The 14,921-nt window shown below is 38.0% G+C and overlaps 1 protein-coding gene across 13 annotated transcripts in view; it reads left to right on the top strand.

Annotated features, from left to right (window-relative positions):
• Positions 1 to 14,921, top strand: part of CHL1 (cell adhesion molecule L1 like) — a 1,311,467-nt gene that overhangs the window by 850,365 nt on the left and 446,181 nt on the right. For all 13 annotated transcript variants that reach the window (XM_044077996.1, XM_044078002.1, XM_044078005.1 and 10 more), the window contains one exon: positions 6,016 to 6,140. In XM_044077996.1, the coding sequence (XP_043933931.1) occupies positions 6,016 to 6,140 (125 nt within the window). The remainder of the gene's footprint in view (positions 1 to 6,015; positions 6,141 to 14,921) is intronic.

Genomic DNA, 14,921 nt, shown 5'->3' on the forward strand with positions numbered 1-14,921 from the left:
AACTATTCACTGTCTTTGTAATGATGTTTAAGTTCTAATGAACTGATGACATTATCACTGAGAAATAAGTAATAATACTACGAATATCTAGAGTTTTTTGTGAAATTTAAGTCAGTAGTACAGCCTGTCGGTTATAATATCTTGGTTATAAAGTAATAAACTTTTACTGTGTACAGCAAGGAAACTCATGGATACCTGAACATAAATGAATGTTTATGCAAATGTCACAGAGGAAGTGCAGGAATTCAGCTTATAAGCATGAAATATGTTATCAGAATACTAAATATGATTTTCTGTATAATAATAAAAGAAGGAATGCAATAAGATAGTTCTATTACTACATTGTTTATGCCCTGAAATGTTTTTATCTGGGACTTATAAAACTAACCCGTCAATTTACTCTTACTCAATCAAGCTGATTGAATGGGGAGTGAGTTTCCAACTAAAAATGATGCCTTCAGGCATTTTTGTTGTGCATGACACCAAAATTAAATTATCGGTTTTGTGTTAAGGTATTAGTAATATCTGTCTCCCTCACTGATCTCTGCTTTAGAGCAAGATAAATAGCATCTAACTAATTTGACCAATTAGAATATATATATATATATATATATATATATATATATATATATATATATATATATATATATATATATAGGTTCCCTATTAGAAGACCGAATATGCATTATTTTGAATGTGTCTTGGTCGAACTCAAAAACCTGAAACAGCAAAATATTGAAGCAGCTTTTAAGCAAATTCTTTCCCCTGGGAAAAATTTTTGCTTGACTGATTCATTATTTTGCCATTTTTGGCACTGTAGTGCAGTCTCTGAGTTGGTATATTTAAGTAGGGGGTGAGGGGCAAAGCCCCCCACTTAATGTAATGTTTAAAGTGTTTTATTAATTATTTTTTGTTGGAACAGTGATTTTTTTCCCTAGGGAAAAAAAAAACACTGTTCTGACAGTTCAAAATTGTAAGCTTTCACATACATAGGGTCGATTAATCACTGTTCACTTTTTTAAGCATTCGGTGATCTAATATAGACCCTATATATATATATATATATATATATATATATATATATATATATATATATGGGATCCGGACACTTGCTTGACTAGCATATGACTGAATCACAAAACTTCGAACACACATGCACGAAAGCGCTTAACATCGACAAGTGCTTCCATGTACGTGTGGCTGTTTTGTAGATCGGACTACAGTGCGGGTAAGGGAAAATTCCCTTTTCTACACTGTAGTATGATCTCAGAGTGAGAATAATAAAGTAGGGGGGTGTGGGGGTGCAGGGGGGTGAATCCCCCCTGCAGAAATGTAGATTTTTTTTTTGAACTACACATACACGGAAGTACTTTTCGATGTTAAGAGCTTTCATGTATGTGCGTTCGATGTTTTGTGATTCAGACATATGGTATTCCAGCATGTGTCCTAGACCCATATGTATGTGAAAGCTTACAATTTTGAACTGTCAGAACAGTGTTTTTTTTCCCTAGGGAAAAAAATCGCTGTTCCAACAAAAAATAATTATGACTGCAAACTGGGCGCCATAATCAACTCTCCAGCTGACACAAGCATCCTCCAAAAGGGCCTCATAGAAACAGACAACTGGTGCCAGAGCCATGGCCTCAAGCTAAATGCCAAAAAGTGTATAGTCATCCCCTTTGGCAAAAACAAAGTGCCCACAAATTACCACATAGGTGGTAATCCATTAAGTACAGAAGAAGTCATTAGGGACCTGGGGACCCAAGTTGATAGCAATCTCTCATTTGACAACCACGTGGCCAAAGTGGTTAGAAAAACATTTTATATAGCCCACCTAATCATGAAGGGATTCAATTCTAGATCAGGGGAGGTCATCGTACCTCTTTACTCATCCCTCATCAGGCCCATAATTGAGTACAATGCCCCTTTTGGGATGTACCTTACCAGACACCTGCAGCAACTGGAAAGACCCCAAAAGTACCTCACCAAGAGGATCAAAGGGCTCAAACAGATGCCATATGCTGCCCGGTTAAAGAAACTCCAGCTCTACTCAGTGGCATACCGCCTGCTCAGAGGCGATCTGTGCCTGACGTATAAAGCCATGCCCAACCCAGAATTAAGGGACATGCTGCACCTCAGAAAATCCAAATCCCATCGAACTACGCGCTCGAGAGACTTGAACCTCAGCACTGAAATAAATAGGACATGCTGGAGGGACAGATTCATAACCCAGAGGCTCCCTTCACTCTGGAATAAAATCCCAATCCAGGTTAGGCAGAGTCCCACATTGACTCTCTTCAAGAGGAATCTTGATGAGTGGATGGGGGATCGTAGGTTTACCCCGGCTATCACTTCTGTGTCATTGTTTGACAGAGGCACAGTATACTAACCTCAAAAAAAGGCATAGCAAAATTAATTTAAAATGGGTGGCAAAAGCCAAACACACTCTGGCTAGGCTTATAAATGCCCTAGGGCAGATAGCCTAGTATGAACCTATGAACCTATGAACCTATATATATATATATATATATATATATATATATATATATATATACAAGGTTTATATTACGTTATCGAAAAGCCGTTATATAGAATGTTTTTTCATCCACTTGTAAAAGACGAACTCTTATAATAGCGAAATCCCGAATGAGTGAATTATTTCCCCTGGAAAGAAATTACTAGTCCTATCGCGAACTGCATGCTACTTTAAACATAACAAAGTGGGGGGCTTCGTTGCCCACACACACCCTTACTAAATATACCAACTCTGAGATTGCACTACAGTGGGGAAAAGGGAAAACTCACAAGGATGGCTAAGTGATTTCTTTCCCAGGGAAAGAATTCGCTCATTTGGGTTTCCGCTATTATGACAGTTCAACTTTTACGGGTTGATGAAAAGCTTTTCGATATAATGGCTTTTCAATAACGTAATATACACCTATATATATATATATATATATATATATATATATATATATATATATATATATATATATATAGGATCATAGGGGATCAGAGGAAGTTAGTTACTTGTCTATTTGCCCTGAGGTGCTTATAAGCCTAGCCAAGAGCTTTGCCCATGCATAGACAAATCAGCACCTGAAGCCCCTGTCCAGCAGGGACACAGGTGGAATCCCAGGAATGTATTTTCCATTTCCCATCTAGTTATCCAGATTGTGCTTAAAAAGGGGTAGATAGGTACTCTGCTTGATGTGGAGAGGTAGTCTATTCCATAAATGGGGAGTCTCTAGGACAGAAATCTGGCCTGCCAGTAAATCGTATTGATGTCACAATCCAGGTTGAAGCCGCATGTGCGGGTTACGTGAGTGGAGCTTTACTTGTGGATATGCAGCAGTCCCATCAAGGTAGAGTCTGAGATTGCCTTGTATGCCAGACAGAGATCATCTCGGAGATGTCTGTATGAAACTGAGTAGAGTGATAGGGCTTTTAGCCTATCTGTGTATGGTAGATTTTTGAGGCCCTGGATTCTCCTGTTGAGGAACCTCTGTGGTCTCTCCAGCTGCTGCATGTGCTTTGCGAGGTACATGCTGAATGAGGCATTGTACTCAATAATGGGCCTTATGACCTCCTTGTCCCTGAATGAGATACCCTTACTTATGAGCTGGGTCATGTAGAAAGCTTTCTGGACAATGGAAGCAACATAATGGTCAAAAGTCAGGCTGCTGTCAGTCTGGGTGCCCAAATCCCTCACTACTGACTGTGCTTAGAACGTTGTTATTAATGTGATAATTTGTGCTCTCCTTAAAGGGGATGATGATGCATTTTTTGTATTCAGCTTGAGGCCATGTTTCTGGCACCAGTCATTTGTTTGGGTGAGACCCTCTTGGAGGATGTCCACGTCACTAGGGGAATTGATGACAGCTCCCAACTTGCAGTCATCTGCAAACTTGGTCAGCCATAGCTCACTGATTTTGGCCTGTACCTCAGAAAAGTATATCCCAAATAACAGATGCCCCAAGATTGAACCCTGGGGTATGCCACTCAATACGGGCCTACTGCTTGAGGTGCCTTCCCCTATTTTGATTAGGTGGGTTCTATCAGTGAGCCATTTGGCTACCCATCTGGTATCATACAGATTGATGCCTAGTTGAGAGAGTTTATCTATTATGCCCAAGTGGGGAATAGTGTTGAAGGCTTTGGCCAGGTCAAGGTAGGTGGTGCCCACTGTCTTCCCCTCATCCATGGCTTCGGTGACTGTCTCAAAAAAGTTGACTAAATTTAACAGACGTGCTCTCCCCTTGATAAAGCCAAACTGTGTGGAACTGACTGTTTAGAGGTTGCCAATGTTCTTGTTAATGAGGTCCATGATAATCCGTTCCATGAGCTTGCAGATCAGGCTAGTTAGGCTGATGGTCTATAATTTCCCAGATAAGTGGACGCTCCACTTTTGTGTAAAGGGACGACAGTGCCTGTCCTCCACTCAGCTGGGACAAAACCGGTAATCAGGCTTTGGTTGAGTAGGGTGCCTAATGGTGCTGCAAGCCTATATATATATAATGCAGCCTACGGTTTCTGTCAGGCGTTATAGTTATATAAAGTACAGTCTAACTGAAATGGACTTTATTCAGTTCTGTGTTGCTATAGATGCATTCCACAGGTTGCCTCAAACTCCCATTCACTGACATATACCAGCCACAGATAGAAAGGTCTCCTGTTGAACCAGTACTGATCCAGATTCTCAAACACTAACAGTTGCTAATTTTCAGAAGATGTTTGTGCCATGGTTGTTGTGTCTTTCGGCTTTTCCCAGTTAGGGGTCGCCACAGCAGAACTCCGGTCCGCTAATGATTGGCAGTAGATTTTCACTTGCAGAGTTGCCGGCCCTGACGCACAACCTTCAACGAAGGTATGCCCATTCACGCATTTCTCCACACAGAAGATGCTACAGCTGAGAATCGAACAAGACAACATCTTACTGTGAGGCGACAATGCTACCGCAGCACCATCAAGTTTGTGCCATGGTGTAGTTTACATATTTTGTATATTTCTGAACTGTTTCGCAACATTTCAGACCATCAGAAAACAGAGGTTGATGCCGATGCTGATTTACAGCATCTAAGTAAGTGCATCATTTCTGTGTTATTTCTCATATCCTCATTATAAATGTATTGTTATTTCACATGTTATGTGGATGCACCTCTGAGCTGTGCACAACTTGAGCTGCTGGTGCCTGCACTAACTGTCACAGTGTATTGTACTCCACTTTAATGAATTTTGGTCATATTCCAACATAGCTACAGCATGCAGTTCTGTCAACATTCAGTCATTATAATGATGTGGTCCAGGAGATATCTACAATGTAAAAGATGTCTGCTGGACAACTGTTTTTTAGTGCTTACAGTAGTAAAACTTTGTACAATAACTGCAGTTGTTTCATTTATTTCCAAATATTGCCATACTTAATTTTCTCTCTTTACTGTTTAAAAAACAAGGGGAGCAAATCAAGCATTGTATATAAAGCTTTCGATTATTTCAGTTTTAGAATAATATGTAGCAATTAAAATACAATTAAATGTGTAAGCCATATAGAAAGCTTTTCCAAGCAACTATACACAAAGTCTACACTAAATACTTTAGGAATTGATGGAAGAAAATCACATTGGAAGAAAGCAGTGAAGTGTGAAAAAAATGAAAAAGAGCATGTGTGGTGGGGTGGGGCTTAGGGTGAGGAATGGGTAATTAGAAGGAAGACAAAACAAGATGCAAAAATGTGACTGTATGTATGAGAACAAGTATACTGAGAAGGGAATGACTGGATAGTGGGAGCTGTAGCATATATAAATAACAGATACACATTTCCTTAGTTGGGATTTGGTTCAAAATGCCCACGCTTATGAATTCATCATTGTAATTTGAGCTGATTTTTCCTGAATGCTAACATTTAGTTAATTTTTTTATGAAAAGCTATAGGAAGTGTTCATTTGTATTTTGATATTCAGAATACCTTTAGTGAAATCCATCAAAATAATATTCAATTTGTCTGTTTGACTTTAGGTTTTCTGTTAAAGACGGTGTCTTGTATATAAGAAATGTCAGTTTGGATGATGAGGGAGTATATGCCTGCATAGCCAGTACACCATTAGATATGGCATCTGCAAGAGCTCTTCTGACAGTGCTTGGTAAGTTAATCAATAATTAACAAATCAGTTTAAAAGGTGCAAAGAATTCTTAATTACTGTGTCATATATGACCATGGCCCTGTTTCTTTTATATGGCACACCATACAGGCTCATGCAGTGACTAATACTAACTGTACCTGGGTTTGATGCTCTTCACTGAGTCATAAAGGTGCTGCTATACTCAGCAAGAAGAACTGCATGGCTACTGCAAGGTTATCCAACCAAAGAGAATGCACAGTGCTCAAATGTGTGATAACCGATATTTTTTTAAGAAAAGGAAGTAAGATTTTATTATTTGTGTATTTGATCTCAGCATATCAAACACAATTCACATCATAAATTGGGTGACATATTAACAAAGCATCATGGGATTGGGAAAGCTTTCTACAGAAGGTAGATGCATTTCTTACTTGATTGATTACTTGTTTCACTCCTTAATGTTCAGTATATGGCCAATACTTGGTCACAATATAAGTAATATAACCTAGTATGTGGTAAACATTTATAATTATAATTATCTGCCTTATTTTCTGCTAACAGAAACAAATAAGGCATATTTGAACTATACAGACAGTCCAAGTCATAGGTTTTCAGGTTCATAGGTGTGTACTAGGCTAATGTCTACAGGGGTTCTTTTAAGTCTAACCAAGCATCCCAAATCTCTGAACAAGTTCTGTTACCCTTGATAAGTCTAAGCAAGGGCTTGGGAGGTGAAAAATTTACAAGCAGGGGGCTGGGAGATGAACTGTTTACAGGCTACATGAGTCGATTTGAGACAAAGGTGCCAAATAAGGGATGCAGTACCTGTTTCCTTTCCATTTGCTCAAGTTATATTTGAATTGGGTTAAGAAGGAACTCTGCTTTTCATGGAGGGAAGCCCATTCCAGAGATGGGGTAGCTACCTGTCTCTCCAGCAGGTCCTATTTATATAACAGGCAAGGTGTATGACTTTAGAATGGGCAAGTATGGTGTTTCTTTTGTGGCTATGCAAGAGGTCCCTCAGAGTGGGGTTTGAAAATGCCCTGTATGCCAGGCATAGATGTCCCCTCAATAGCCTGTAGGAGACAGAATACAAGGATAGGCCTTGAGGTGGTCTACAAAGGACAGTTTACTATCACATAGTCAAATCCACTGTGTTCGAGTGTTAATATGTCCGTCTAACATGTTCAGAAATCAGAACTGCGAACACAAAAGCATTTCAGTAAAGTCGAAATGTCAAAAATGTCTACTTTACTGAAATGCTCACTTCCACTCAACATTAAAAAACACTTATTGCAGGGGACTTGCCCCCCTGCACCCCCATGTCGGGGACTGCACCCCCCACACTCCCCTACTTATATATACAAACTCTGAGATTGCACTACAGTGAGGGAAAGGGTACATTTCCTGATCCCCACTGTAGTGCGATCTGCACCACAATGTCGAACCCTACAACAGTGAATGCTTGCTATTGTGAGGTTCGCATTGTGACAATCGCATTTACGGTTCTGCTAAATACGTTTCACACATATGTCGATCGCACAAAGTGCGACCGACTATGTGATAGTAAGCTGCATAGGACATGTTACTTTTGCCCTGCATTCCAACTGCTGGATATGCCTCGTTAAGTATTTACCAAAGGGAGCATATTACTTAATGATATGTCTGATGAATGACAAATACAGTGGAACAATGACTTCCATGGACCTAGATACGATACCTTTGTTTATAAGTTGCACAGCATTGAATGATTTCCTCACTACTGTAGACATGTGATGGTCAGAGGCTAGAGTTCTTTCTATGTGTGTCCCCAAATCCTTGACTATTCGGACAACTCTTAAGGGTGTGTTGTCAATATGATAGTTATCAGGGGTAGAGGATGTCTTAAAGGATGCTATTATACATTCTTTGGCATTTAGTTTTAGTCCATGGCATTGGTGCCAGTTGTTTATCTGTGTCATAATGCTTAGCTTTGTCTTTTTATATCTGCAGTCAAGATCGTACTATAATAATTTTATTTTGTTTTGTTCAAATGAGACTAGAGATGTGCTTTCCATATCTATATAACTTTTTTATTATGGCCCCAGTTCCTGGCATGGTGGTGACATGCTTGCCTAAATCACAGCTGAGACTGCTTATGCTCCTAGCATGTCCACACTTGTGCACTCAGTTAAAAGAGGACAGGAGTCACCTTTAGTGGCCTGAGCATTCTCAGTATAAGTCCTTGCCTATACCAGCCCCTGTCTCTGGTGATTGTTAGATGTCCATCCTACAACACTATGGCATCTGTTGTAGCTTGGTGGGAGTCCCCTCCCTCCCCCACCAGGATAGACAATGCCCATCTTGCCTGTCAGCACTATTAGTTCTTGAAGCCGCTAATAAAACTCAGGTCACCTGGAAAGGAGTCTAGGCTTTATTCCTCTACACCACCAGGTTAGCTACTATAAATATCTATTTGGGAGATGGCATGTAACACATGGCGTGTGATGTTTCTGGAAAAAGAAAAAGAGAAAAACAAGCACACACTTACATTTATAAAGTTATTGCATACTAAATATTGCAGGTGGCATGTGGGATTGGAATAATATACAAGAAGGAAACATGTTTATTTTTTTCACTTGTGATTAAATCTATATAGACAAGCAGTGGAAAACAGCCCAACGATAGAGATGAATTTTGTTAGTGAAGCAAGGAAGTTACTGAGAACCATGAAATAATACAAAATGAGAACACAAAGACATGACTGGCCATTAACTTTAAATACTATAATCTGGTGTCAGACAAATGTAATATGGACAAGATTATGCTTGGAGTTAACTGTGTAAATATTGTAAATAATGTACTGAAATGGTTTTATAAATTACTGCTGTCAGCAAAGTATTTAACTTAATGTAAGCAGTTTTTAATATTTAATATTTGTTTTAGTTTAAAAAAATGTTAATAATTATGGTTATCTTTGGTTACATATTTGATATCTTTTAGTGCTCCTTGGTTATAGTAGTTCAATTCACCTGACAGATAACACATTTCACTTTCCTTACAGTTGAAGCTAATTATAGACATGAGATTACACCACTGTTCATTTTTATATGACCCTAAGGTACATTATAGCAATAACCCATGCCTGGGTGTGGGTAATGCTGGATTTACCCGCAGTTGGCATGGTTTGGTCCCGAGGGCGAAGCCAACCATGGGTAAATCCAGCATTACCCACACCCAGAAGTGGGTTATTGCTATTATACAATGACATTATTTAAGAAAAAAAAAATTACTTTTCCTAAATAATGGCATTGTATAATGCCTCCTTGCTGCCCTTCCGCAGCTGTCTGGTATTCCGTGGCAGTTCTGATGTACTGCGCATGTGTATGCCTATGCAGTACATCAGAGCTGTGGGCAAAAGCAACGGAGAAAGCAAGATTTCCATTGCTTTTTACTGTTTCGCTATGTTAAATGGGTTTAACATAGCAAGACAGCTTTAAAATAAGCAATGGAGATCTCCGTTGCTTATTTTAAAGCTGTCTCGCTATGTTAAACCCATTTAACAAAGCGAGACAGGTTTAAAAAAAAAAGCAATGGAGAAAGCAAGATCTCCATTGCTTTTTACACACTGTGTCGCTATGCTAAAGGAGTTTAACATAGCGAGACAGCTTTAAAAAAAGCAACGGAGATCTCCGTTGCTTTTTTTAAACCTGTGTCGCTATGTTAAACTCCTTTAACATAGCGAGACAGTGTTTTAAAAAAGACTTATACTAATGGAAAAGTCCGGCGACGGACCTTTTTCCATTAGTATAAGTCGATTTACAACGTGCACGCTGGCCAATCAGCGTGCACGTTTTGGAATATTAATGGGGGGTTCATGGTATAATACCTCTTTCCCCTTCTCCTACAGATTGCATTAAACTACACTTTTCAAAACAACAGAATGACACAGGTTGTGTGGCATTTCAGTCAGCATGATACTTAAAGCTAATGTAAATAAATGTGATACAGACAGATTTTTTACTTTGTCTTCTGTACACATTGATTTTTCATTATGTGTCAGCTTAAGGAATCACAGAATTCATAGCTGTTGCACTTGACTTGCTGTTCCTGATTTTATTTTGTCCAGTCAAATAAGTAAATCACATGAACAGGACTCCTGAAAAACTGTCCTTCCTCTAAAATGATCTACCTCTACCAAATCCAAATACACGAATGCAAATGAGTTTGGTGTTCTGTCATTCTTTCGTAGAACTGGAAAGTACAAGCAAATAGGTAATTTTTTTTTTCTGTTTTGTTTTTGTATTCCCTGATTATTGTTGTACTACACTGATAGCATAGCTGTGCACTAATGTGTTAAATATATTATAGCAGAGTTGTTTAATGGTGTTATTGTTTAGAATGAGGGATCAGCTTTGCTTTCTCTGGCATCATTTAAAGCTGTTATCCCCTACCATATTGAAGACAGCATTTGCACATAGCTTATTCTCAGGAAAGTTTGTGTCTAATGCCTTATAGTTTTTTTAAGTGATGGCCTATAACAGTGCATTTCAATCCTGCTGGAGTCTTCACAGAGATAGCTCTTCCTGTGCACTTCTGCCAGGCATTTAACTTAATACATAATTTATTACTTCATCAGATCCTGATTCAGCAAATAAAATAAAAATCTCCTGTAAATAAAACAAATTTGAAGACGTTGGTAAAGGGTGTAGCTAGGCATACTCAGTGTACAGAAATGAGTACATTTTTTCTGAGCATCTCTTGCAAATGTCAGCACTCAAAAAGCACAGAATGTTTAAAACTGTGTAAATCAATATTCACAGTATAGTGGTACACAAAGAATTCTTCTGCAAAAGGAATATACCTCTAAAACTAGCTTTTTATGGAAATAAATTGCAACAGTTGAAAATAAAGTGCATCTTCCCATGTATCTGGGAGTGGCATGTTGAGGGTTGAGTGCATTTTTAAAATGACAAGTGGGTAGTGGGGGCAGCAACATTAGGTTTGAGTACAAAATGTAAATCTCTGGCTACACCCCTGCCGGGTAAACACAGGACAGCTTTAGGACCTTGCAGGAGACCTCTGTAAAAAACAACATTCCCCAGAAACCTCAGCATTACGATGATGTCCTAAAATAAATTTTGAGAGATTTGATTTAGGAGACAACGAACTGAGATTTTGGTATAAGGACATCAGAGCAACAAACAAATAGGATTTAGAGATGGTATCCAGCAAATGGAGCAATGCGTATGCAGGACTGAAGCTGAAACAGTGTGCGTGTGTGTGTGTGTGTGTGTGTGTGTGTGTGTGTGTGTGTGTGTGTGTGTGTGTGTGTGTGTGTGTGTGTGTGTGCGCGCACGCGCATACGAGAGTTTGTGTGTGTGTAAAATGCCCCACTTAGGTGGACTGTCTAGTTAACACATTAACACCTATGTGGTATGGAATGTTACACCTCTTGCAGCCTACATGCATCTTGCATTAGAGAGCATTTTCCAAAAAATAAACTCCTGAGTGTGTACTCCTTTGTTTGAGATGCCCAGTAACAATGAACCTGTTTTCTTTTTGCCAGCCATTTTCTATTGCATATCACAAGCACACCATTTAAGTAACATAGGCAATTTTATTCTTCAAGGGGAACAGGTACTAAATTTGTAGTAAAACACTGAAATGCAAAACTACAACTCTAAAATGCACTCTAACAGATGGTGCTGTATTAAAAATATATAATTTAATACAACCAGGAAGGTGACTCAAAGACCGCATATATTTTTACATGGTCCTAAAAATGTGTGTAGGGGGCCCATGGTTTCAAAACAGCCCAAAAGTACACTTAATCTGCCATTGGCCAAATGTGTTTTCTATGACTGTGAGTTTCAATGGCATTTCAATTAATTCAAGTTTCAAAGGTAGAGAAAAGTGTATTGTTAATGCTAGGTCTGTTTTCTTTGAGACAGTATTGTTTTGTTACTGTGTTTGTGCTATAAAATTTAAAATAAAAGTTTTAAATTAAATCCAAATATCTATAATCGTTGTAGAAGTAAAAAAGAAAACAGTATGCACACGGACAGGTCTGAATAGTGTTTTAGGGTAACCGGGGTAAGAGAAAGAGAATAGCTGCTGTGTGGGGATGTTGGAAGGGTGGGACACAGTGGTGGTGGGAGATTAATTTCCCTGCCTAGTGCCTCATTTGATCATGATCCGGCTCTGTACTTCATGAATCACACTGCAGAACAGTTTTCTTAGATGCAGTAAGTCATCTACTGCTCATTCTGCTTACCTTTTCCCTTGCTTTATCCTCTAATTGTGCCTTGTATGTATTTTAGTATGAAAAACACAGTTAAACTGTTACATTCTCACTGTGCTGTTTGTTTTCTGGATTTGCAGGAGGTCCATCAGAGTGGGATCTGAAAATGCCCTGTATGCCAGGTATGGATCTCCCCTCAAAAGCCTGTAGGAGTGAGAATACAGGGATAGGGCCTTGAGGCAGTCTGCATAGGACATTTTACTTATGCCCCGTATTCTTTTAGTAAGGAACCTCTGTGGATGTTCCAGTTATTGAATATGCCTGGTTAGGTACATAGCAAAGGGAGAACTGTACTCAATGATAGGTCTGATGAATGCCGACTACAGTGGAAGAATGTCTTCCTTGAACTTAGATGCCATATCTTTGTTTATAAGTTGTGCAACATACAGTGATTTCCTCACTATTGTAGACATGTGATGGACAAAGTCTAGATTATTATCTATGTGTGTCCCTAAATACCTGACTACTGGGTCAGCTCTAAGGGTTGTGCTGTCAATATGATAGTTACCAGGGATGGATGACTTACCAAAGGATACTATTACGCATTTCTTGACATTTAATTTTAGTGCATGGCTCTGACACCAGTTGTTTGTCTGTGCCAGATGCTCCTGGAGAACATGTGTGTCAATGTGAGATTCAATGACAGCTCCTAATTTGCAATCATCTGCAAATTTAGTCAGCCAAAGACCACTGAAATTGGCCTTGACTTCTGAGAATTAAATGCCAAAAAGGAGCATTAATAGAATGGAAATGCTGGAAAAGCATATATTTGATTGGATAAAAGATTGTGATTAGGTCTCCAATCATAACCAGCATATTATGCGTTTGACACATGGAAGACAATAATTTCTTGGCATTCATGTCAAAAAACATCTGTTTATAATCAGAGACAATCCTAAATCATTTTATGGCATGAAGCTCTGTGTTCCCTGTACTACTAGTTTTATACAGACATGCACATATTAGACACACACACACTCTCACACACACACACACACACACACACACACACACACACACACACACACACACACACACACACACACATACACATCCACACACATAAAGTGTCGGAGCAGAAAGTGTTTTTACCAACTTTCAAAGCCATTAAAAGCTGGTAAAACACTTTTTTTTCCTCTATGACAGTGTCAAGGTGCCCCTTTTTTAATGAAGAACTTTAAAAGCTGTTAGACAATTCACTCTTACACACCTTTTGCTTACAAGTGTGGAAGAATCAAGTTCTAATAACTTTTAAATGCTGTTTTACTAACTGCTGTTGTTCTTTGTCAGGAAGCCAGTTTCCTTGAAAGAGAAAAGTTCTTAACAACACTTATGCATGCTTTGCAAACTTTTATTAAGCAGTCCTAAATACTGTTATGATTGAGTCACAGTCTAAGGAAGATCTTAGCATATTTATCTTTTTCTGGAATATTGTAGCATAATTTCAACATTCTGTGCAGTATAAAATATTTCCACTCCACTTTAAATACTTCAGTAATATTTCAAAATGCCTCCAGTAGCATACCAATAGCTTTTCTACATAAAATTGTCATATGGGCTATACATTTTTGATCAAAGCATTTCTTCCCTTTCCATGGATATAACAGTAACTTACTATTAATGATATTAGTTTGTTGTCATATACCTATTTTAATAAATGGAGATCCAGGTTCACACTTCTGTGACCAAAACAGATTGTGGAAATCATAGAACCTTATACAACATGCCTCATCTTTTCTTTGCATACCTCTGCTCACTTACTTATAAAAACGCCTTCTTTCAGTAGTATGGTTTCAGAGTAATGTGAACGTGTTTTTTTTGTTTGTTTTTTGTTTTAATACGGATATGGCTGAATAGTCAGATATTTAGCCTGTCGGAAGAGAAACATCTTTCATTACTACCCCATTCAAAATGTTTTCTGTGTCTGTGTAATAAATAGTTTATTTATATGTAAATTTTATATGCATCAATATATATATATATATATATATATATAGATATATATATATATATATATATATATATATATATATATATATATACATATATATATGTGTGTGTGTGTGTGTGTGTATGTGTGTATAGCTGTTAGTGATATCCAGTTCGTTTTTTTTTTTAAGTGACAAAACTTAAATTTATACAGTACTATATGATAAATAGAAATATGTTAATCATTAATTAAAATAAACTTGAAGGTAACTGATTAGAATTAGGTTTAGCAGATCCATAATGCATTCCTTATTCCTTATGTATCATTGAAATATATTTATACCAGAAATACAGATACACAAAGGAACACAAACAGGAGAATTAGACATTTATCTCAAGGCTAACATTTTTAGGATGTATAGAATACAGCCTGATGTTTTAGCATCAATTATTATGTCACAAACAGGGATATTATAACCCCAGATGTGGACAACAGAAACAGAAATGTTGCACAGAAAAGCTCTACAAAGAAACAGAAATAACTCTGCTGATACCACTAGCAATAAATTATGAAAGAACTAGGTCAAGAA

Source organism: Protopterus annectens, chromosome 7.part0 (assembly GCF_019279795.1).
Source record: "Protopterus annectens isolate FY-2018-M chromosome 7.part0, PAN1.0, whole genome shotgun sequence".
Lineage (NCBI taxonomy): Eukaryota > Metazoa > Chordata > Ceratodontiformes > Protopteridae > Protopterus > Protopterus annectens.